This window comes from Pleurodeles waltl, chromosome 5 (assembly GCF_031143425.1).
Source record: "Pleurodeles waltl isolate 20211129_DDA chromosome 5, aPleWal1.hap1.20221129, whole genome shotgun sequence".
In the NCBI taxonomy this organism is placed as follows: domain Eukaryota; kingdom Metazoa; phylum Chordata; class Amphibia; order Caudata; family Salamandridae; genus Pleurodeles; species Pleurodeles waltl.
Window position 1 is genome coordinate 1,770,655,870 of NC_090444.1, and position 25,104 is coordinate 1,770,680,973.

General features: G+C 44.1%; 1 protein-coding gene across 2 annotated transcripts in view; it reads right to left on the minus strand.

Moving 5' to 3' along the window:
• The window catches only part of CLIP4 (CAP-Gly domain containing linker protein family member 4), a 243,447-nt gene that overhangs the window by 14,824 nt on the left and 203,519 nt on the right, over window positions 1-25,104 (minus strand). For both annotated transcript variants that reach the window (XM_069236201.1, XM_069236200.1), the window contains 2 exons: window positions 10,185-10,308; window positions 3,196-3,260 (listed from right to left, as the gene is read on the minus strand). In XM_069236201.1, coding sequence (XP_069092302.1) covers window positions 3,196-3,260; window positions 10,185-10,308 — 189 coding nt within the window. The remainder of the gene's footprint in view (window positions 1-3,195; window positions 3,261-10,184; window positions 10,309-25,104) is intronic.

Consider the following 25,104-nt stretch of genomic DNA (forward strand, 5'->3'; position numbering starts at 1 on the left):
ACTAAGGGGGTCATTCTAACCCTGGCGGTCCAAGACCGCCAGGGCTAAAATGACGGGGGCACGGCCAACAGGCTGGCGGTGCCCCGCTGGGCATTCTGACCGCGGCGGTTCGGCCGCGGTCAGAAGTGGAAAACCGGCGGTCTCCCGCCGGTTTTCCGCTGCCCAAATGAATCCTCCATGGCGGCGCAGCAAGCTGCGCCGCCATGGAGGATTCTGACACCCCATACCGCCATTCTGTTCCTGGCGGTTCTTCCGCCAGGAACAGGATGGCGGTATGGGGTGTCGCGGGGCCCCTGGGGGCATGGGCACTGCAGGGGCCCCCGTAAGAGGGCCCCAAAAAGAATTTCAGTGTCTGCTTTGCAGACACTGAAATTCACGACGGGTGCAACTGCACCCGTCGCACCTTCCCACTCCGCCAGCTCAATTCTGAGCCGGCGTCCTCGTGGGAAGGGTGTTTTGCACTGGGCTGGCGGGCGGCCTTTTGGCGGTCGCCCGCCAGCCCAGTGCAAAACCCAAAATACCCTCAGCGGTCTTTCGACCGCGGACCGGTATTTTGGAGGGGGAAGTCTGGCGGGCGGCCTCCGCCGCCCGCCAGACTTAGAATCACCCCCTAAATGTTATCAGCAGCACTGATAACAGAAGCTGCCCTAGATGCGCCCAGAGAGATGTGGGCTTTCTACACATGACATGGGAGCTCCCGGAGACTGTAATTTTCTGGCAAGTGGACACCTTGCCGCTGGAAATTGTTGCGAATAGGATGGACTTCCACGTGCTTGAGGTCTGCATCCTGGGCTTGGTTGCACTGCTGAAACCTGGCAGGTTCGGCTCATAGTTTCTGGCCCTGGCCTTAGAGCTTGCTCGACGAGCCACAGCAATGCACTGGAGATCTCCTGAGGGTCTGATGCGGTGTCAGCTGGAAGAGGAGGTGAGGACAAACGCTGTAGCAGAAGGCATTGCAGTACTGATGCTGCTACCTTGTATATTCCTGCAGAACATAGACAGAGGCTGATGGAGGGAGTCATGACATATGTATAATATGGTCATTGGCAATGCTAGATGATTAGACAAAAAAGGGCCACGCAAAGGAGGGGTTTCACGTTTGTTGTAGTCACTTATGTTTCTTTTGTGCAATGGACTGATTACATATCGGGAACAACATGCCGGCTCCTCACACCTGTGACTATCAGGATATGGTGACGCAGGAGACAGAACCTCAACAGCACCAAGCTGCGCAGCAGCCTGGTCTACTATGAGAAGGACAACACAGCCATATGTTAATTTAACATGGCTATGTATATTGTCCGTATGAGCATCTGCACTGCAAAGTAATAAAAATATCTATAAAAAATAGAGACTGAGGCCAATGAGAATAGTCTTTATATAATTTGGCGGAGCTATCATCCCACTAAAAAAAGGAGAAACTGACCACTTCCATAAGAGATGGCTGTTGAGCTAAGCTATATTTTAACTACATAGAAAAAAGAATTACAACTTAAAGGAAAACGGCATCTATAACCATAAGCGAATCAATCGCTAAGGATATACATAGAATAATCAAACAATTTGATGGTTAAAAAAAAAAATAACTTTGGCATGCAGAAAATGTAAAAGAAAAAAACAAAACAAAGTTACAAAGCGGTGTAAAATTACTAAGATAAACTAAGACCGGACTTCTTGATGATGGAGACAACTGTACTTACACTGCAAATGAACTGTTGCAATAGTCTCATGGGCTGCCTTTTTTTTTTTTTATAAATGAGTCAACAATTTTTAAGACATTAATTTATTAAGTATGATGTGTTGACTCGTTCTGCCATGGAACCTTTATGGCTAATACACTTTTTAAGTGTGACAATTTTTATTGTCTTTGAAATTGAATGATTTAAATTTGTGAATGTAATGAATTGAATTCGTATTTATTCTACCTCTGTGCTTGTCTGAAAAACTATTTGGCCTAAATAAGGAAACCCAATAAATAAAAAAATAAGACTTGGGGCCAGATGTAGCAACGTAAAAATTTGCGAGGTGCAAAGTGCGAGTCCATGCGACTCGCAATTTGCACCTCGCAAATTGGTATGCAGTACGGTGTCTCAGACACCGACTGCAACTCGCTATGGGGTCGCAATGACCCACCTCATGAATATTCATGAGGTGGGTCGCAAATTGCGGCCCCATAGCGAGTATAGGCACTCGCAAACATGGAGGCCTGCTGTAGTCAGCAGACCTCCGTATTCGTGACTGCTTTAAATAAAGCAGTTTTTTTTTTTTTTTAAGTGTAGCCCGTTTTCCTTAAAGGAAAACGAGCTGCACTTAAAAAAAAAAAACGAAACCTTTAGTTTCGGTTTTTTTTCAGGGCAGGGAGTGGTCCCTGGGACCACTCCCTGCCCTGAAAAAATATTTGTGGGTCCATTCACAAAGTGGAAGGGGTCCCATGGGGACCCCTTCCAATTTGCGAGTGGGTTACCATCCACTTGAAGTGGATGGTAACTGCGATACGATTTGCGACCGCGTACGCGGTCGCAAATGGTATTGCATACCACTCAGACTCGCAAATAGGAAGGGAACACCCCTTCCTATTTGCGAGTCGGAAATGCATTTTGCGAGTCGGTTCCGACTCGCAAAATGCATTTCTGCATAGCAAAGAGGCATTTGCGCCTCGCAAACGGGGATTTTCGCCGTTTGCGAGGCGCAAAGAGGTATTTGTGCCTCGCAAACGGCGATTTTCGCCGTTTGCGAGGCGCAAATTCTTTGCTACATCTGGCCCTTGATTTCCACACAAGCTGAAACAATTCAAACTCCATTTCCTGAAATGCTTGCTTCCAGGGTGTAAATACAGGGTGCAGAATAGGTGTCAACAATCTAGCCCAGGGAGATAAGTGCTCACTCTTGACATCTGTGAGTGACTTCGAAAGTCCAAGTCAGTCACTCTTCGTTCCTAGTTAAATAAAGTGAGCTCCACTTACCTTCTTAGTGCTGAGAAACACCAAAATAATAGTATTACAGGCTATATAAAAACACAGGTAACCCCATAAGCGCCATCGCCATCACTAGGAAATCTCCTATGGGTGAAAGATAATCTTAACGTGGTTTACTCTTCCACTAATACATGGCTAAAAAGAATATTTACGCTCAAGGATGCTCTTTTCACTTATCTACAGTAGTCTGTGCTTAGTAGACAGCAGAGTGTGCAATTACCTGGAAAGGAATGATTCAACTTATTTGCAGGGATTTCTGTCAAGGAATCCAGGGAACCAGATATCCTAGAGTTAAGCAGACATGTTGTGTAAGTAATCACCAATAAGCATTCACACAAAAAGTATAATTAGCAAGTTCTAGTTTCAAAAGGTACAGCAAATGCATGCACAGCAGGATTGGCTAGATTCAAAATATAAACCTATAACAGTCATCTACTCACATTTATACATTTGCTTTTAAGGGGGGAACAAACAAAAGGTCATGGGGGTGATGGGCTGCATTCTCTTAAGGGTCCATTGGTCTCAGCATAGTTCCATACTCATATGCACACAGTGAGAGTTCACTTGATTTTCTGCAGTTATTATTGTTGTTTTTATGAATTTATTATAAATATTGAACACACTTGTTTCTTTAAAAACAGAATTGTTGAATATAAAGTTCCACAAAGCGATTGTCCTGTTTTATAAACACATGAAGGAAACACTTAGTAAATGTGTTTTTCTCTTATTATATATTTCTACGGCTCATTTCTGACAAATAAGCTTCTTTAACCATACCTTGCTGGTAGAAAGTCACATAATGCATCATAAAAGTTTTTTTCACCAATTTATGAAATGTGATATTTGATCTTCCAAGATATTATATTATGTTTTATTCTGTAATACATTCCTACTCGTTGTGTTCTGGTTTAACTACTACATTGCTAGGTTAAAATCTGTTTTCAGTAGTAGCAGACACTTAGGCCCTCATTAAAAGTCTGGCAGTCCTAGGGACGCCAGACTCGCAGTGGCGGTCAGACCGCCACATTATGACCATGTTGAAAGCTCCATGGTCGGACCCATGGCACCTCCAGTTTCCCTCCACAGGAGAGGCTGGGGGTGCCGGCGGTCCTAATCTGCCAGGGCAGAGCTGCGTGCAGCGCCGCCCTCGGGATTACGAGTCCCCTCTCCACCAGCTTTTGCTAGGTGGTACCACCGCCATGTAAAAGCTGGCGGAGACAGAATGCAGGGGGCCCCATGGGAGCCCCTGCACTTGCCATGGGCAGTGCAGGGGCCCCCATGGACAGACCCATCGTGCTTTTCACTGTCTGCATAGCAGACAGTAAAAAGCTCCATGGGTGCTGTTGCACCCTACGCACCACAACATTATGAGCCGGCGTCAATGTTGTGGGCTGTTTCTCACTGGGCCAGTGGGCATAAACTCTGTTTCTGCCACTGACCCCGCGGGAAACTCGTAATAGCAGTCGAGGGAAGGTCACCACACTGGCAGTGACCTGACCGCGGGAGTTTGGTGGACGGCCTTTTCTGCCCGCCAAACTCGTAATGAGGGGCTTAAGGTACTTAGGGCCTGATTCTTACCTTGGCGGTCGGCGGAGAGGCGGCGGTCGGACCGCGAACAGACCGGCGGTCCAAAAAATGGCATTCTGACCTCGGCGGTCACCGCCGCGATCGACCGCCACTTCCCCACTCCGACCGCCACGGCGGTCATGACCGACGGGCTGGAGTTCGCACACTCCGGCCCGGCGGTCGACCCAAGACCGCCAACCGTATCATGACCCTGCTTACCGCCGCGGTTTTTGGCGGTCGGGAACCGCCATGCGAACCATGGCGGTAGGCACTATCGGGGCCAGGGAATTCCTTCCCTGGCACTGATAGGGGTCTCCCCCACCCCCCACTGCCCCCCACGAGTCCTCCCCCCACACCCTCCACCCCCCTGCCACCCCCCAGAGGTGGTACGAACCCCCTGCCCCCCCACCCCGACATGCACATACACGCACCCCGACATGCACGCACCCCCAACATGCACATATGCACACCCCCTACACACACACATACACAACGGGGGCACATACCCGCACACATACATGCCGACATGCGCACCCGCCGAACTACACACATTGCCCAAAGGCACAGCAGCACCCCCCACCCGCATGCACGCACTCACACACCCCCTCTACACACCCCCATGCACGCACACATCACACAACACCCCCCCACCCCCTCCCCTCACGGACGATCAACTTACCTTGTGCGTTGGTCCTCCGGGAGGCGACGGGAGCCATAGGGACGTGACCGCCAACAGAAGACCGCCAACAGAAGACCGCCACACAGAAATGTGGGTCGTAATTCTGGGGGCGGTGTTCTGCTGGCGTGGCGGTGGAGGTTGACCAGTCTCCACTTTCCCGCCGACCGCCAGTGTGGCTGCTGGCGGTATTCCGGCGGAACGCTCCCAGCGGTCGGAATACGCGCAGCGGCATACCGCCGCGGTCGGCGGTCTTTGCCGCGGCGGTAACTCGGCGGTCTTGCGAAAAGACCGCCAAGGTCAGAATCAGGCCCTTAATGTGGGAGGGATTATTCCCCAAGCATGGCAGTAAAGAGAGAGAGAAAGAGAGAGTTCTACTCCGTTTTCTAAGCTGTATCTCCTACAGGTAAAAAAAATTAATTGTTTTTTGTTGAGTAACCCTCACCCACCAGGGTTACCCCTCGGTGGCAAGCTTCATCATAGGGTCCTTCCTGTTCTGTTCTGGAACGGGGTATAGTACTACCAGTGGACGACACAGGAACACTAAACAGTTACTACCATATGATGGTTTGATAGGAGTTGGAGGGGTTGGTGTTGGGTGGGCTAAAAATACCCACCTTATAGGAAACCTATCTTGGAAGTAGCAATTCACGAGCAGCTTGAAAGATGCCATAAATGAGTGGCAGCCAAAGTAAGGCACAAATTCTACCATGGTCCTAACCATCGGGTACAGATTGGTTCCCATCCTTCTGATGTACACATCATCAGCAATCCCCGATGCTTCTAAGTGAAATGAAATGTCTGACTTTACTGATTCTGCAACAGGCAGAGCAGCGGCTCCATGGCCTCCACAAATAACAATGGGGCTAGCCATGCATAGTTCATCGGGACAGATTAACTGCCAGCCCCAACAGGATGGTAGTCCTCATTTTGTCCATTGGTCACACATAAAGCACCCAGAGCAGGGGGAAAGAGTATTGCACAACCACCATCCTTTCAAATACTTCAACACTGTAAGGCTGTTCCATCGAAAAAAGTGCCTTCTTACCATCAAGTGCTGAGAGCACCGCATCAAGGATTGTTTTACTGGTTCCTGTGAGGAAAGTTGGCACAGATCATTTTTACAAGATGGATTTTTTTAAATGGCCAATACCTACAGTTGATTCCTCTCGGCGCAATAGGCATAAGCATTTTCTACCTGGGGATAATGGGTGTTAAGTGTTGTTACATATACCTGGTAGAAAAAACACCTGCAATTGTCCAATAAGCATGTACAGAGTGTTAACTTGAATGATATGTAACATCTGGCTATTGGATGGCACACTTGCATCCTGCCCACCCTCTTTTAGTTTGCTACACACCACCCACAGCCAGTTCCAGAGCAACAACATACCGTTATTTATTATGAAGGATGGCAACCACATTTACGAGGTTGTAAGATGTTGATCTCTCTGGCTAAAACCGGCAGGCAGAAACAGTAATAGCATTAGTGCCAACACCTTAATAACCTCAATCTGGCCAGAATCTTCCAGTTAACATTTATGATAGAAAGAGGCTTTTATTATCTGGAAACATTGTCCACCTTTCCTGGCTAAAGCAGTAGGGTGGCCAATGCCTCCCCGGAGGTCAGTGGCAGGTAACCGTTGGAGAGTCTCTTTGTGCATGGCCAAAAGATGGGGTACCAGTAACGTTTTGTATGACTTGTAAGGTTTACTTGTCAAATTGTCAATTGTCCTTGCTAGTTCTGTTTCATGCATAGTTCCTGTGCATCCTCTTACATCCACACCAATGCAATCTGAGCTAGAAGTTACATCAACATCAAAGTTCAGCTCAACTGTGCACAGTAAAGTGTATGAAAATTTACTGTGAATCCCTCGTTGACCTCTGGTCACTCAACACTACCATGTCAGCATGAGCCTTAATACATAGCATGTCTGGCTCAATGCAGGCCAATGTAACAACTTTTCTCCTTTCCATACCTCGTGTGTGACCTGAAAGCTTTATGTACAGTGGAGTAAACCATCTATCCCCACTCAGAAGGGTCAGTCAGAGCCACATACAGCTATCAGCCAAAACAATATTTGTCTTCAGAGCAAGAACCTAGCTGCCAATGAATCTGTCTCATTTCTCAAATAAGCGACAGTGTTAATGTCACCAACACACACACACATACATACGGAATCTCTAAATTCAAAGCATTTGTCTACAACCCCAAAAAAACAACAGAGGGTTGTCACAATTAGGGCCACAGACATTCACCAAAGTTAGTGGTGTGTTGGCCATAATCATCAACTATGGATTTAGCTAGTCAGAACCACAAACACTGGTGAATACATTTCACAAACCACCTAAAATGTCTAGTGAGACAGGAAAATTATCTAGGACACCGCTGATTTCACAAAGATACTTATAGGCGAGGTGACCCCCGTGGATTATATCCAAATGAATCCAGTGGTATTCTATATACACCAAAATGTATCTCGCTTTGCTATGGCTTTGACTTCCCTAACATTCCAAGTAATAAGATTAATGTGCATCCCATTATCTGGGCGAACTTTGATTATCTTACTTGCCACAATACAGAGCGTCCTTTTGAGACTGCCCGCCCCCTTCAGTGCACTTGGTCACCACAAACGTATACAACATGCAGGATGAGGTATGGCAGCAAAACCCCTCCCTACTTGAATCCCAAAACCCCCGAGCAACACTGAAAACCACCCGTAAGTGCAAACCTCTTGAATAACTCTCACAGCATGCAACTGTTCAACTAATGCACCAGGGCATGATTACAAAGGGTGTACACGTAGACAGCCACTATGGTCACAGAAACCGACTCTAATAAACACACATGCCTAGCATAATTGAGTTGTCCGTAAACAGGATGAGTCAGCCTGACTCGGTCTATGCTATACATCACTCACTGCTACACCACTGTAGTCCAGCCTGTGTGACACCACAAAAATAAGCAACCTTTATTTAAAACAGGAATGTTAAAATGAGCCACTTGGCACCTATATACCCACATTCACCCACCACTCCATCAGCTGTCTGACTCCCAGGAACCTTGAACCCAAGCATTTCGAAGCCTGGGATCCTCCAGCATCTTCCTTAGGTCCTTGACTATTCAGCTGGACAGGATGGTTCTGGGATCCTTGGCCAATGTCTGTCATCCTGCTGAAAAGAAGCATCTTGCCTCAAAGCTCAACAAATAACTTTGGCCAAAAGACCATGGAATTGCTCACTATACATGTACATAGTGTCTAAAGTCCTGAAATTATGTTTTAGCCATCGGTACTACATCTGATGTAGTAAAGTCTGGAAACATTCTCAGCCTGGAGACCTATACTTCGCCCTTTTCACTAGCCAAGCGAAGCACAGTGTGCCTGTCATAGATAAGCTATAATTGGCCGGGGAGGCCTGCTGGGAGATGGTCACACTGCCAAGATGTGCATGCCCCACCCAAAAATAATCAGAAAAGAAGAATCCTTTTTTTTAATCCTTCTGAAACAACCCTCCAAATCCTCTTTCTAGGCGTCCATGGACATCATTTGTGAATGAAGGAATTTGACTCCAAGGTGGTTGTGCTACCAAAGTCCTACAGATTTGATATATATACTAATCTGCCTGGTTTAGTCTGTTATCATGCTTATCCACCTGTGTATGCTTGACTTTACAAAACAGTGCATCCAGCTTGGTACCCACTGGTACCCACACCTGCTATACTCTCCTGATCTCGCATTTGGGAGAATGTCACATGGAGAAGTGCCAGGCGATTCCCTCTGCAGAGTGGGCAATATTTTTTCCAGTCCTACCAACATCTATCTTGCCAGAAAACTGCAATAAGGGACTCTGTTTCTCACCTTACCCATTATGAAAAGGCACAAATTACATGTAGCCCCCAGCAGCAAAATCCCATAGTCCACAAAATCCCCTTCAACAAAAATTCAATGTGCACAGCTGAGTCTCACCACCCAGATGCCACAATCCTGAGATAGTTGAAATATATCACATCTCTGCATTGCAGAGGCACTTACTTGAGAGACCTTCACCAGTCCAGGCCCCGCCCCTCAATATGATGGAGTGTTGCAAACAGCATGAATGTCAGAGTATATCCCAAGGCAAAGAGGTTCACTAGACTCCACTTTGGCCCTCTGCCAAAAATCAGCATACTTTCCAGTGAGGAACAGTCTTTCACAAAAAGGACAGCCAATTTACTCTTCCCAGCCATTCTCTATCTCCATTAGGGAAGAGGTGAGAGGCAGGCATTGCACGAGTAGTCTCACACTTGATGATCTCTGCAGTGACAGTCATCCAGCCCAAACAGTCGCCCAGGCACACCGTGTGTGCAGAGAGTACAGCCTGGAGTGATCAAAATAGACCAGCAACCCACCTCAGTCTCCCTGAATACAAGGGGTACCACCAGCAGCATTTTCATGTTTCACTTGGCCGCACAGGGTAGCCTTACACCAAGATAAGGCTACGGCACATCTCTGCACTCCTGCTATAACTTATTTAAACAGACACTACCATTTAACTAGCCGGTCTCTATGCTATTCATGACAGTTGTATGCTGCTCCAGCTCACTTCGTCAAGCGAGGCCAGGATATATATATATTTTTATTATCGGCTTACTTTGGAAATGTTGTAATGCAAACAACCACATTATTTCCAAACTCCTGGCTATCCGACTGAGCATTTGCTTAACTAGCTGGAGTAATTCAGTCAAGTAAGCAAGCAGACACAAGCCTTTCAATACAAATTTATGTGGCCGGAAAAACCAATTACAATTAGTTTCCTTAAAAAGAACAGAGAATTAAAAAAACACACCAAATAAAGCAAGCAAGTAACCAAGGAAATATACAAAGAGCAACATCCAAGAGGGAATTAAAAACACACCAAAGAAAGCAAGCAAGTAACCAAAGAAATATACAAAGAGAAATCTCCAAGGCAGCATTTCTTTAACTCACCTTTGTACTCTAGAGGGTGGGGCAAAAATTCCATGTTTGGGAGGACAATTGAAGTACTGAACACCTCCAACAGAACCATCGTTCTTGCCATGAGGTTTGTCCAGCTCAATACCATACCAAAATCCTAAAACAACAAACAGCACAATTGAATCAGTAAATCAAAATGTCCAGACATTGAGAAATATGGTCAGCAATGACATGCAGAAATTGACTGTAGTCTAGCAGACTAGTACAGCACAAGCACTCAAAGCATCCAGTGGGGTGTAATGAGGAGAGTTAAAAGTGGGGCTCAATGAACAGTTTTACTACGTAGGCTGGTGCACATCCACCATTCTGTGCTTGTTTGCACCCTTTGTGGAGACAATTGCATCACGACTAGAGTGAGCAGGTGCAGGAAGCAGGAGCGCTAGCTCGTTCCATGAGAGTCTATTTCTCAGCTCCCCAAAGTGTGGACAGATTAGTTTTCAACGCAGGTCATGCAGGCCTCATCACTAATACATAGAGGTAGCATGATCTTTGATACGGTCATTTAATCAAATTGAGTATGTCACGATCTTCATTAATAAAGTAAGTCATGGTTTCCCAATGAGCATCTACAACACACATGCTTTTTTATCACTGGTTTATTGGCCTTAATATTTTTTATTTAAAGCCACAGATTTCACGTTTATCAGTCACAGACAGATGGAATGTGGGCAATTTGTTTCACTCAATTATGCTCCTAACACTGATGTAATTTCATTTGCATTTTCAATTTCGTTTTTGTGTAGTGGTGGGAGTGAGGGCTATTCTTGTCTTCCTCAATTTTATTTTGAATTACCTTGGAAGACCTGCTTAGTTTCCTTCCCCCACATTGGTTTCCCTTTTGCTTTTTAAGCCTGGCTACAAACAGATAACACTTTAGCTGTGTGGTGTATATTGTTAGCGCAATATTCAATAAACACAAATGGATGTGGATTAGCCTGTTAGTGTGTGGGGAGGGTGTGCACATTGGCTTGTTTAAAGTGTCCTTCGCATTCCGCACCAGCCGACATTGGAGGAAGTTTACATATTTCACTAGAGGATCATTACAGTTACATTTTCCAATGTTGGGCGTGGCTTGGCGCCGATCCAAGATGGCCGCACCTCCGTGAGCTCCGGCGCGGTTCTGGGTAAAATCGGCCTATCAGAAGGGCAGAATTGTACTGGAATGTAAGGAAACTACTACTAAAAGTTTCTACTACCTGCAGATCGGTTTTCTTCAGCACCTATGCCCTTTTCTATATTTATTTAATGGAGTGACTACTCTCAGGAGAATACTGTGGCTGCCATTTTGTATTCACACAAGTTTTCGCTTTCTTCATCAATATTACTGCATTTGCTTTGCTATCCTTCATGTTATCAACAAAGCTGTTTTTTTACTGTCTGTTCCAGTATTTCTGGCTTCATGAAGGAATGAAGGCCATTGCCGAATGGATGAAGAGCAGCTGCCTCAAACTCAATTCCGACAAGACGGAAGTCCTCATCTTTGGCTCCACCCCCTCCACATGAGATGACTCCTGGTGGCCTGCCACTCTCAGAACCGCTCCGACTCCCACCGACCACGCACGCAACCTAGGATTCATCCTGGACCCCTCACTATCCATAACCCAGCAATTCAACGCCATCTCCTCCTCCTGCTTCAACACCCTCCGCATGCTTCGAAAGATCTACAAATGGATACCCACAGAAACCAGAAGAACAGCCACCCAAGTCCTCGTAAGCAGCAAACTGGACTACGGCAATGCCCTCTACGCAGGAACCCCGGCCAAACTCCAGAAGAGGCTGCAATGCATCCAGAACGCCTCTGCACACCTCATCCTGGGCATCCCCCGCCACTGCCACATCACAGACCACCTGAAAAACCTGCACTGGCTCCCAATCACCAAGAGAATCACCTTCAAACTCCTTACCCACGCTCACAAAGCACTGCAGAACACCGGACCAAAATACCTCAACAGATGACTCTCCTTCTACACCCCGACCCAGTATCTCTGCTCCGCCAACCTCGCCCTCGCAACCGTCCCACACGTCCGAAGAACTACAACCGGCGATAGATCATTCTCGCACCTCGCCGCCAAAATGTGGAACACTCTTCCCACCCACCTGCGCCAGACCAAAGACCTCCTTACCTTCAGGAAACTTCTCAAGACCTGGCTGCTCGGGTAGTAGCAGCACCTTCCCCCTACATTCTCCCCCCTCTCCTCCTCAGCGCCTTGAGACCCTCACTGGTGAGTAGTGCGCTTTACAAATCCCTGATTGATTGAGGACTTTAATATTTTAACACATATATTTTTGCGGTGATTCGACTCAGTCTGAATTTTTCGCAGTATCTTATATATGTGAAAATATTATCTTTTCAGCCTTCCCATCAAAAAAATTTGAATATATATGAACATATATTTATGGGAAGAACTAAAAGCCAGGCGCGGTCTTCTGTTTCCGCTACAACTACCAAGGATTTTTCAGATAACCCTTTCTCAATTCTTGCAACAAGTATGGATAGCACTATTTTAGAGAATATGGCATCATCTTCTCCCAATGGGACTCCCAACGCAAAATAATAAGTCCACTTCCAAACAAAATGTAGGCATGACTTCAGCAACTAAACGTGTTAAAAAGGATCCTCCATCACCAATTAAATCTCCTACTACTATTTCAATGGAGATACTTTTAGATGAAAATCATGCCTTAAGACCATTTATGGAAGATACTAAAAACAAACTGCAGACTTTAACAGATCATTGGTCTCTTATGGAGAATAGAGTTAGTCAAGTGGAACAACGAGTCAGCGATTTTGAAGATACAGTTCAAAGTTTGTAGTTGCTTAAATATGAAGTAATCCATCTCAGGAAGCATGCTGAAGACCTAGAAAATCAAAGTAGAAAGAATAATCTATGTATTTATGGCTTAACAGAAGGAATGGAAGTTTCAGATCCTATTAATTTGTTCCAATCTTTTCTTCCCATGCTTTTGGACCTTCCTTCTTCATCTTTATTGAATATACAACAAGCCCACAGATTAGGTCATTCACCTCACCAAGCATCTTCGTCACGAAAACCGAGATGTGTTAAATATATACTTTCTAGAATATGTTGAACTGCTTCAAGTACTTAGAGCTGCTAAATCAAAAGGAAAGATTTCATGGTCAGGTTCACATTTGTTCTTTTCACAGGACTATGCTAAACCTACGGCTGACAGAAAAAACAATTTTTGGACATGAGACCAGCACTTCGTACTTTAAACGGAAGATTTGGACTTTTTCATCCATGCTCCTTTAAAGTAACATATAAAAATAAAACAACGGTGTATGAAGATCCCAAGATTTTACGCTTCATCGATTCATGTAAAGGAGAAGACATGGACTTTTCAAACCAACCTGCAACTTGAATCTCATTCATACTTTTTCACTTCTGGCCATTGTCCTTCGTTTTCATGTTTTATTATTTGTTATTATTAATACGAGTTATATTTTATGTCCTTTTCCTTATGTATCTTATTTCTCGTATTAATCTTTTGTCTCTTTTATCAGGTATTGGTTGTTGATGATATTATGATTACGTCATCGTCTTTGTACTTGGTCCGATTCCTCTCCTGTTGACCTCATCGAAGTTCCAGTTGCGCCATCTTCCTTTTGTGGTGTCACCACCCTCAATTCCTTATGTGTTATATAGGTATGTTCTTTTTGTTTGTTTATATATAATGTCTTTTATTTTCTCGACATTACAACTCTTCTTTTTCTTCTCTTTTCTTCATTCCCCTCTCTCAATTCCTTCTACATAACTATATCTCTATATTTTGTTATTGTTTTCTATTTGTTTTTAGTGATATCGTTTTCCTTAATCTTTCAATATATTTTCAACTGTTATTTATTAATAATTCTTTTTATATCATATTTAACTATTACCTTGGTGCTACCTTGTCTCAATGATCAATTTATGTGCCTCTATGTTTACAAGTTCTTTCTTTTTACTCTAAGGGTTCTTTCCTAGATATGACTATATTTGCTTATGTGTCTATCACTTATAAGGATATTGTTACTTTTGTAGCTTTTCTTACTTTTGATATAATTCATTTCTTATGTCTCTTCGAATAACTACTTGGAACGTTAAAGGGTTAGGTTCACCTATTAAGAGACAAAGAGTTCTCACACATCCAGCCAGATTGAACACAGACATAGTATTGTTACAAGAAACACGTTATAGATACTGAGGTTAGTCAACTCAAAGTAATTGGGTAGGTTATGCCTTTACATCTCCTGGCAGGGGTAACCGTAATGGTGGTGTTGTTTTATGTAAAAAAAAATTACATGTTAATTTAGTATTACAAGAAAACGACACAGAAGGCCGTTGGCTACTCTTAAAACTTGTGATCAATAATACACCAATAACAATTTTGAATGTATATGCACCTACTCACTTGGATAAAACTTTTTGGCCTAATATTGCCAATAAGTTGATGTCTAATACTTAATTTTTGGAGGTGATTGTAATCTTGTTTTTGATCCTTTTTTAGATCGTTCCTCTAAAACTAATTTTATTCCCACATCCATGCAAAAACAGCTTACTTCAGCTATTGCACAGAGAGCCCTTATTGATAAATGGAGACTCAGTAATCCCGTGTTACAAGAATACAAATTTTTTCTCCAGTACACTTTTCCTAATCCAGGATTGAATATTTATTTACATCTAAGTCCTTATCTCCACATATCCTAGGTTCAGAGATTGGTAGTATTCTAATTTCCGATCATGCCTCAGTTACATTAGATCTAGAATTACCTTCTGTTACTTCCAAAGTTAATCGTTGGCGCTTTAATACCTCTCTTTTAACAGACACTACTTTTAATAAACATTTTCAAGAATTTATACATTAATATTTTTTATTGAATGATACACCTGAACTCTCATTTCACACAATATGGGATGCTTTTAAAGCCGCTTCACAGGATTTTATTTTAACATATGTTTCTAACAAAAAGAAATCTAATAATAAAAAAATCACTTGACATTATTAAACATATTAAATCCCTTGAACATATTTATTATATGTCTAAAACAAAAGAATGTCTGAATGAAGTAGTTAACGCTAAATTACAATTCAATAAAGTCTCCACACATGATGCTGCTTTATTTCTTTTTAAATCAAATGCCAAATATTATGGTGGACAAAACAAAGCGGGCAAACTTCTAGCAAATTATTTAAAAATTAAAAAGGATAGAACCAAAAATGGAAATGATTTTACGTGATGATCATACCCCAGTCACTAATGATAGAGAGATTTTGCATGAATTCTCTGACTACTACAACAAACTTTACACCCCAGAAAATTCTCCAACTAATTTGAGTATCATTACATACTCTATTAAACAGGAATTTGCTTCAAATATTGATTTTCCCCTCTAGATGCTGATATTTCTTTCAAAGATATTCAGGGGGCAATTAATTCTATTAAATCAAATAAAGCCCCCGGACCAGATGGTTTTCCTGTGGACTTTTATTTATCTTTCTCAAAATTGTTAATCCCAAAATTACACAAACTCTTCACATCTTTTACAACATCTAATAAGGCGTCTGGCACTTTTCAAGATGCTTTGATTTGCCTCATTCCAAAAAAAGGTAAAGATGCTAAATTATGTAAAAATTACCGACCAATATCCCTAGTTACTGATTACAAAATATTCGCTAACATTCTTGCAATTAGACTAGAATCTTTCCTTCCCATTTTAATTGGCAGGGAACAGTCGGGTTTTATTGACGGTAGATATCTTTCAGATAACACTAGACTTTTTTTTGACATTTTAAATAAATCTAAGACTTATTCGAAATTATTAGCTGCTATATCCTTAGAAGCCAAAAAAGCGTTTGATCGCATCCATTGGGATTATCTTTTTGCTACTCTTTCTTGGTTTGGTTTTGGCCAGAAATGTATCAAACTAGTGTCCATTTTATATAGCTCTCCTAAAGTGTCAGTTTTTGTAAATGGTATTACTTCTTCATCCTTTTCTCTTCACAGAGGAGTCAGACAATCAGACAAGGATATCCCTTATCTCCTTTGCTTTTTATCTTGGCACTTGAACCCCTTTTTATCTTCTACTTGTCAGAATACTAATATACAAGGATTCAATTATAGAGACTTGCATATCAAATGTTCAGCATATGCTGATGATATTCTAATATATATATATATATATATATGTATATATATATATATATATATATATATTCCCCTGAAATTTCCTTAAAACCCTTTTTAGATACGGTCTCAAATTTTGCAAAAAAGTTCAGGTTATAAGCTTAACACTGATAAATGTGAGATTCTTCCACTTAATAAATGGTGCTTTAAACATGAATTTGCATCTTCAAATTTTCTTTGGAATCCTGTAAAAATAAAATATCTAGGCATCTGGTTTACAAATTCTTTGAAAGATACTGTTTCTATTATTTTTGGTGCTCTGTTGTGCATGCTTAAGAATCTAACAACAAGATGGAACCCTTTGTTTCTCTCATGGTGGGGTAGACTAGATTATATTAAAAGGATGCCTGTCCTGTAATAATTTTCTATGTCTTTCTAATATTCCCATTAATATTTCTCCTTCCATCTTTAAGAAAATCAATTCTATTTTAATCTCCTTTTTATGGAATAATAGGAAGTCTCGGATGTCTCTTAAAAAGCTGAAGTCGATCTTCCAAATTTTTAACTTTTCATACTGCCTTTTTTTCTATGACATTCAATCCATTTGTATCATGAAGATGCTTTATACCAAAAACCCTTATGGGTTGAGCTAGAATTATCTTTTATTCATCCGTTTTCATTCACCTAATTTATTTCTCTCACCCAACGTCCAGCCAATATGTCATTACCAGTTCTTAAAATCACTTGTAAAATATTACATCCTATCTTTACTTCTAGATTTTGCAATTTAGATCAATTTCTTAATTCGTCAATTTGGTACAACAATCTTATCAAGATAAAAAATAAATGTGTTTTTTGGAAGTCATGGCATAAAAAGGGCTTAATATGGGTAACTCAATTATTAGATAATCACTCATTTCTTTTGTTTACTTAGGCCAAACAGTTATTCAATTTTCCTACATCTTTTCAAAACAAATATCAGCTCTTAACCACAGCTGTCTTACAGTCTTATAACTCTCTATTGTCTGAAACCTCCCAAGTACCTACACCTTCCCCTGTATTACAAATCTTACCAAAGTTTCCCTCCGCCTCAAGAATTTACTCTCTTCTCAATTATGTAGCTCAACCAAGGCAGAAGACATTAGTGGAATTACAATGGGAAGATGACTTATGAACCTAATTTCCTATTCCTTTATGGAATGGGATATGGACTAAAAAAACATCTTGTGCGGCTAACACTACTCAAACGCTATTTTTTCTATATACTAGATTACTACTTACACCATATATTTAAAAAAAAAAAAAACTCTTCTATAATGTCGACATGTTGGACATGCCAAGTCTCTAACTCGACTCTAAAACATATGCTATTTGAATGTCCACATACATATCAATTTTGACTTCAGGTATGGTCTCAAATTAATCAAATTTGTCATACCTCTATACCATTTTTGTTTATAAATGTATTTTTCTGTAGTCTTTCTGATATTTGGATAAATTGTGAAATGAATGTGCAAATTGTGGATTTATTAATTGATATAGCTTTTCAGCAAATAACAAAAAAAATGGAAAAATGCTCCCAATATTTCTTTTCAGGCATGGTGGTATGGTGTTTGTTATAACCATGGATTAGACCCCAATTTTGTTACTCCACTATCTCTAGCTATTAAAAGACAGATTTGTTGGTTACCTATAACTAATATGCTAAATTATTCTGCATTAAGAACAAATTTGCATCAACCCATTTCTGAAGAAGTGTTAGAACCCCCTTGAATCTCCTTTATTACCCATCTCAATGCTAATTGGTGAATTAGTTATCATTCTTAATTTATAGTTTAAGGTATAAGGCAGATACAGTTTTATATTACAAGGTACGCTTATTCATAGTTTATTTTATTTCTTACAATATTCGTAACAGTTTATTTGTTTGATCCTATATTCTACTCAACTGTTTAACATCAATGTTCTTATTATTTTAAACAGAATATTTGAATGTTTTTAATAAAATTCTTGAAACTCTAAATTTTCCAATGTTGATTGGTCCATAAAATAGAATCTGGCTGGGTGAGACTATTAACATTACTGTTACTGTCAATGTTATGCTTCCATCCTCTCCTGTCTCGCCACCTCTCCAGCCCCACTCTCCTCTGGAGATGTTTTACCCCTGTGTCTGCCATGCCCTTTGATTCTCTAAAGATTCCACACTGAGGCAAATGCTCTGACTCACTGAAGCCCTTAGGCTATGCCACTTCCTCCTGTTGCTATGCAGTTGAGATCCGAGACCCAACACAATGCTACAGAAATAGCATTATTCCTGTTTCCTTCGCTTTTCTTCCATCTGCATTCTTTCCTTATTCCCCACTCCCTTCATGTCATCTTTCCTTTTCTCTACATACCAGGCACAACATACATACATATAACTCTTCTGTCCTCCTTACCTCTATTATCTACTCCTCCTTTCACATGCTTCTACCTACTCCTTACTGCCACTGTTACTTCTTCTGAATCCTTTTTACTCCTATTACATCTTTTATTTCTGCTTATTCCTTCTCACACCTAATTATGTATATGCTTACTCCTATATTCTACACTTCTACTTACTCATACTGTTACTTCTATACACTCCCGGTTAATCTTTCTGACTTACTCCTACTCACTTTTACGTTTACGATAATCACTTCTAATCTTACTTTTACTTAGTCCTGCCTACTCATTCTCTTCCACTTCCTTCTACTTAGTCGTATTTACTCCTCACTCCTACTCCTACTTACTTTACTAACTTCTACAGCTATGTACCTCTGCTTGCTGGTACTCTTATGCGTGCATACTTTCCATAACGTCTACACTTAGGCCCTCTTTACAAGTTTCCTGTTAACTCCACCAGGAGATACTAAGGCTCTAATTAACTGCTGGCATCTCCCTGGGAGTTAACCGGGATTATGCATTAAAGTTCCCAAAATGGGAAATAACTTGCCAGATACAGATTCCCCTAGTCATTTACTGCAGTGTTTTCCTACTTCCAGGCATTTTACAAAGATATCTAACTTAAAGGGGGTGGCCCAGTGTGGGACAGGGGTGGAGAGGGCCTTTGAGAGGTGGGAGGAGTCTTGGGAGTCTTAGTAGCGCACACCCTGTTGTCCCACTGTGGTGACAGCAGGTGGAATGATACAGCGAATAGCATGACAGCAAGAGAGATTGACAATGTATCACACCAATGGACGAGGGAGGAATCATAAAAACAACCAATGGTAAATAGGGGTTGAAACTTTCAAGCTAGACCTAAAAATGACAACGGTTGCTAGCACAGCATCTTGCAGGCTGTATAACTTAAAAGGTGCGGTCGAAATGCCAAGAGCAATATTGTGACCCTCTATTCCCCCCCAAAATCGCACTCACACTCAAAGTACAACAAATCTTAGATAAGAGAAACCTTATTTCCTGCCACACAGTATCCCCACACATAACTCAGGTCACCACGTATTTGAGGCCATTGTGGGACAAATCCAGTGGAGCTTTGTTGTATTTGGTAAAGAAACTATTCAAAAGAAATACAGCCCAGCATATCAGCCAGTAGTTAAAAATACTGAAGATTATTTCAAGTACTAATAGCATCTGACTTCGATCAAAAAGAGAGTTATGTGATACTAATTGCTGTGCCAGGAATAATTATTTTTGACTGAAACACATATATCTTAATACTGCATAAGCAGCTGAAAGGTTAGACTGAGTTTAGTATATAAAGGGATCCCAACAGCTTGCATCTTAATTGGTAATAGATGCAGTGATATTGTCCATTAAAAGGAATGTCCACAATTTTTTTCACCAGAGTTCAATAAGGGGTATGAAATATTATCAGAAGGGGCCATCTACTAGGCTGTAAGTCACAATGAGATGCAAAATCAAAATGCCACCATGCAGCAAACCTACAGCATGAATACATGTATCAGTCAATTTGGATATTGTATTAAAACATATTAATCAATTAATGAAAACGGTGGGACATTTGTAAAGTCAGGCTGGAAAGCTGAAAGAAAAGTATTGGGGTGAGTTTAATGAGGGATGTGGAAGGCAGTGGTGCCTAGGATGAAATTAGGAGCATACAAGAAGGTCGAAATTTTCATTGTCATGAATTAGGTCTTTTTATGGGTCCTACATATTGAATGTGTGGGGCTTATCTGTGGGCAAGTGCAGTGACTGAAGGCAAACATCCTTACAAGGCATAAACAATTATTGATGCAATTCTGATGAAACACACCATTGGCTCCCCTTGCCAAACTGTACCATCTTCAAAACCAGCAGCATCATTTACAAAGCCCTCACAAGAGCAGCCCCACTTATCATTGAGACAAGCTCACCATCTCCAGTGGTTTCTGGTACACCCACAACCAGGTCACCATCAGACTGTAGACTGAGAAGTGTATAAAAGGAAAAACAAGACAACAAGCATTTATGCACCTAAGATCTGAAACAACATCCCTCTGTCCATCTGGACCGCATAAATACTGCTCCAATTTAGGAAACAGACGTATCGCTTTAAAGAACATGACAATGGATTAACCACCCACAAACAAGCTACCTCATCTTTCACTCATTTACTTTATTTGTGTCTTTGACCTTGTACAGCACTCCTAACATTTGGCTTAGGTCAGCACTACAGAAATACCACAAATACTTACACACATACAAACATGTACACACAATCCTGCTGTGGAAAAAGTCACAAAAATATTTGCAAATTTGAGCTGTTGTAACATTATCTTTTTCCCAGTTGTTGGGAGTCTTTGTTACCCTTATTTGTAGAAGGCTTTTATATGAATGTCAGCTTTTATGGCTATGGGTCAGGGCTGGAAGTATGCTGTCAAGGGATGCTAGACTAGCTCCAAAAGAGTTCAGGTTTGTCCAGAACATCTCCCAAGGTCCAACAATGGACACATGAGATTCCAGCAGAAGTCCCCCTTCTCTTTGAGCTTTAGGTAGAGGGGTACTTGACCCAAGGGTAGGTCGCTGCCGCTGCAGCTCCTCCAAGTTCCCGAGTTCCTGTGTTCCTGAGACCCACCTAACTGTAAGTACCCCCCTCCTCCCAGCCCCTCGCCCTGCCCCGCGCCACTCACCTTCTCTCCTGCTCCTGCTTCTTTTCCTCCTCTCTGTCTCTTCCTCCTCGCTCCCCCTCTGCAATCTTCTTCTGTGTTCTTCTGTTCTTCTCTTCTGTTCTTCTGTTCTTCCCTTCTGTTCTTCTGTGTTCTTCCGGTCTTCTGTGTTCTTCTTCTCTGTTCTTCTCGGTGCTTCTGTGTTCTTCTTCTCGGTTCTTCTCTGTTCTTCTCTGTTCTTCTCCTCTTCTGTTCTTCTGCTCTTCTGTTCTTCTGTTCTTCTGTTCTTCTGTTCTTCTGTTCTTCTGTTCTTCTGTTCTTCTGTTCTTCTGCTCTTCTGCTCTTCTGGTCTTCTGCTCTTCCGGTCTTCTGTTCTTCTGTCTTCTGTTCTTCTGTCTTCTGTTCTCCTGTCTTCGGCTCTTCTACCTCCTCCGTCTTCTTCCCCCGAGCCTGCCCTCCTGCTCCTTCCTCATCCCCCTCCCTCACTCGCCTCCCCCTCTCTCACCCCTAGCTAACCTGTTCGCTATCTACTTCCCTCACTCCTCCTATCTTCCTATCTCTCTAGCTCCCTATCTCACTATCTAACTCCCCCACTCTCCACCTCCTCCTACCTACCTATCTGTCTATCTATCTATTTCCCTATCTATCGACTTCTCTATCTATTTTCTCTATCTATTTCTCTATCTCTCCCCCCCTCCCGCCACCCCCTCTACTACCTATCTCCCTATCCTCTCACTCTACCTCTCTCCCTCACCCACCTCTACAACCCCCCCTCCCCTATCTTCACAACCCTACTCCTATCTCTCTCCCTAATCTCCAAACCTCCTAACACTCACCCTCCTCCACCCTAAACCCCCTCCCCCAGCTCCTCTCACTCTACCTGTCCCCCCCCCTCCCTCGCGCTTTCCCGCCGCGACCTCCTGCACGCCCCCGCCCCCCAGCTCCCATTCGCCCCCAGCTGACCCCTCCCCCCCCCTCCTACCTCTTATGGCGGCCGCTGCGCGACAGTGGTAGCGACCCTTGACCCAAGGGTAGGTCGCTCCCCCTGCCGCTGCAGCTCCTCCAAGTTCCCGAGTTCCTGTGTTCCTGAGACCCACCTAACTGTAAGTACCCCCCTCCTCCCAGCCCCTCCCCTGCCCCGCGCCACTCACCTTCTCTCCTGCTCCTGCTTCTTTTCCTCCTCTCTGTCTCTTCCTCCTCGCTCCCCCTCTGCAATCTTCTTCTGTGTTCTTCTGTTCTTCTCTTCTGTTCTTCTGTTCTTCCCTTCTGTTCTTCTGTGTTCTTCCGGTCTTCTGTGTTCTTCTTCTCTGTTCTTCTCGGTGCTTCTGTGTTCTTCTTCTCGGTTCTTCTCTGTTCTTCTCTGTTCTTCTCTGTTCTTCTCTGTTCTTCTGGTCTTCTGTTCTTCTGCTCTTCTGTTCTTCTGGTCTTCTGTCTTCTGCTCTTCTGCTCTTCCGGTCTTCTGTTCTTCTGTCTTCTGTTCTTCTGTCTTCTGTTCTTCTGTCTTCTGTTCTCCTGTCTTCGGCTCTTCTACCTCCTCCGTCTTCTTCCCCCGAGCCTGCCCTCCTGCTCCTTCCTCATCCCCCTCCCTCACTCGCCTCCCCCTCTCTCACTCCTAGCTAACCCGTTCGCTATCTACCTCCCTCACTCCTCCTATCTTCCTATCTCTCTAGCTCCCTATCTCACTATCTAACTCCCCCACTCTCCACCTCCTCCTACCTACCTATCTGTCTATCTATCTATTTCCCTATCTATCGACTTCTCTATCTATTTTCTCTATCTATTTCTCTATCTCTCCCCCCCTCCCGCCACCCCCCTCTACTACCTATCTCCCTATCCTCTCACTCTACCTCTCTCCCTCACCCACCTCTACAACCCCCCTCCCCTATCTTCACAACCCTACTCCTATCTCTCTCCCTAATCTCCAAACCTCCTAACACTCACCCTCCTCCACCCTAAACCCCCTCCCCCAGCTCCTCTCACTCTACCTGTCCCCCCCCCCTCCCTCGCGCTTTCCCGCCGCGACCTCCTGCACGCCCCCGCCCCCCAGCTCCCATTCGCCCCCAGCTGACCCCTCCCCCCCCCTCCTACCTCTTATGGCGGCCGCTGCGCGACGGCGCAGCGGGCGCGCGCAGCGGGCACGCCGCTGGCGTGCCAGAGGCGCGCCAGAGGCAAGCCCGTCTGCGCCCGTCCGCGCCTGGCCCGCGCCCAGCGCCACGACCCCTGGTCCCCAGCTCCCCCAAGCCCCGCTGATCCGCTACGACCCCACCACCCTCCACGCCCTCAACCCAGGGCGCTCCAAAACCTGCTTCCTAGCTCACCCCAAACGCACCCATGGACCCTTCGCCTGCAACTCCTGCAAACGCATCTTCCACCACGCAACTACCACGACCACAAGCCCACGCGCCATCAACCACCTCAAGTGCATCCTGATCAACGCTCGTTCCGTCCACAAGCACGCCGTTGAACTTTGGGACCTCCTGGACTCCACAGCCCCGGACGTCGCCTTCATCACGGAGACATGGATGAACGCCTCCTCTGCTCCAGACATCGCTACCCGCCATCCCCGAAGGCTACAAGATCTCCAGAAAAGACCGCACCAACCAAGTAGGAGGAGGTGTCGCCATCATCTTCAAAGACTCCATCAGCGTCACCACCTCCACCGAAGACCCCCCCCTCGCCGCTGAACACCTGCATTTTCAGATTCGCACCGACCCAAGGACCACCCTCAGAGGATCCCTCGTCTACCGTCCTCCCGGACCTCGCGCCTCTTTCAGCGACGCCATCGCCGACTTCATCTCCCCGCAAGCCCTCGCCTCACCGGACTACATCCTCCTAGGCGACCTCAACTTCCATCTGGAACAAAACAACGACCCCAACACCACCACCCTGCTCGACAACCTCGCCAACCTCGGCCTCAAACAACTGGTGAACACCGCCACCCACATCGCCGGACACACGCTCGACCCTATCTTCTCCGCCAGCAAACACGTCTTCTTCAGCCACACCTCTGCCCTACACTGGACCGACCACAGCTGCGTCCACTTCACATTCCGACGCGAGACCTCCCACCTCCGCACTCAACCCACCCCTCGTCGACAGTGGAACAAGATCCCTGAAGAGCAACTCTTCTCCGCTCTCGCCGCCAACCAACCCACCCTCACCACCGACCCCAACGACGCAGCTCTCAACCTCACAAACTGGATCTCCAACTGCGCTGATAACCTTGCTCCCCTCAAACGCACGCATCGACAGACCAACACCAAAAAACCTCTCTGGTTCTCTGACACCCTCAAAGAATCAAAGAAAACTTGTCGTGCCCTTGAGAAGGCCTGGCGCAAGGACCACACCGCGGACAACATGACCGCCCTCAAGAACGCTACACGCGAACACCACCACCTGATCCGCACTGCCAAAAGGAACTTTTTCACCGACAGACTAGACAAAAACAGCCACAACAGCAGAGAACTCTTCAGCATCGTCAAAGAGTTCTCCAACCCCAGCGCCAGCGCCAACGCCGTCACGCCCTCACAGGATTTGTGCGAATCCCTCGCCACTTTCTTCCATCGCAAGATCAGCGACCTCCACGACAGCTTCGGACACCAGACCCAACCATACACCACTGAACCCGCTTCCCCGGACATCACCCTCAACAACTGGACCCACATCAACACGGAAGAAACCA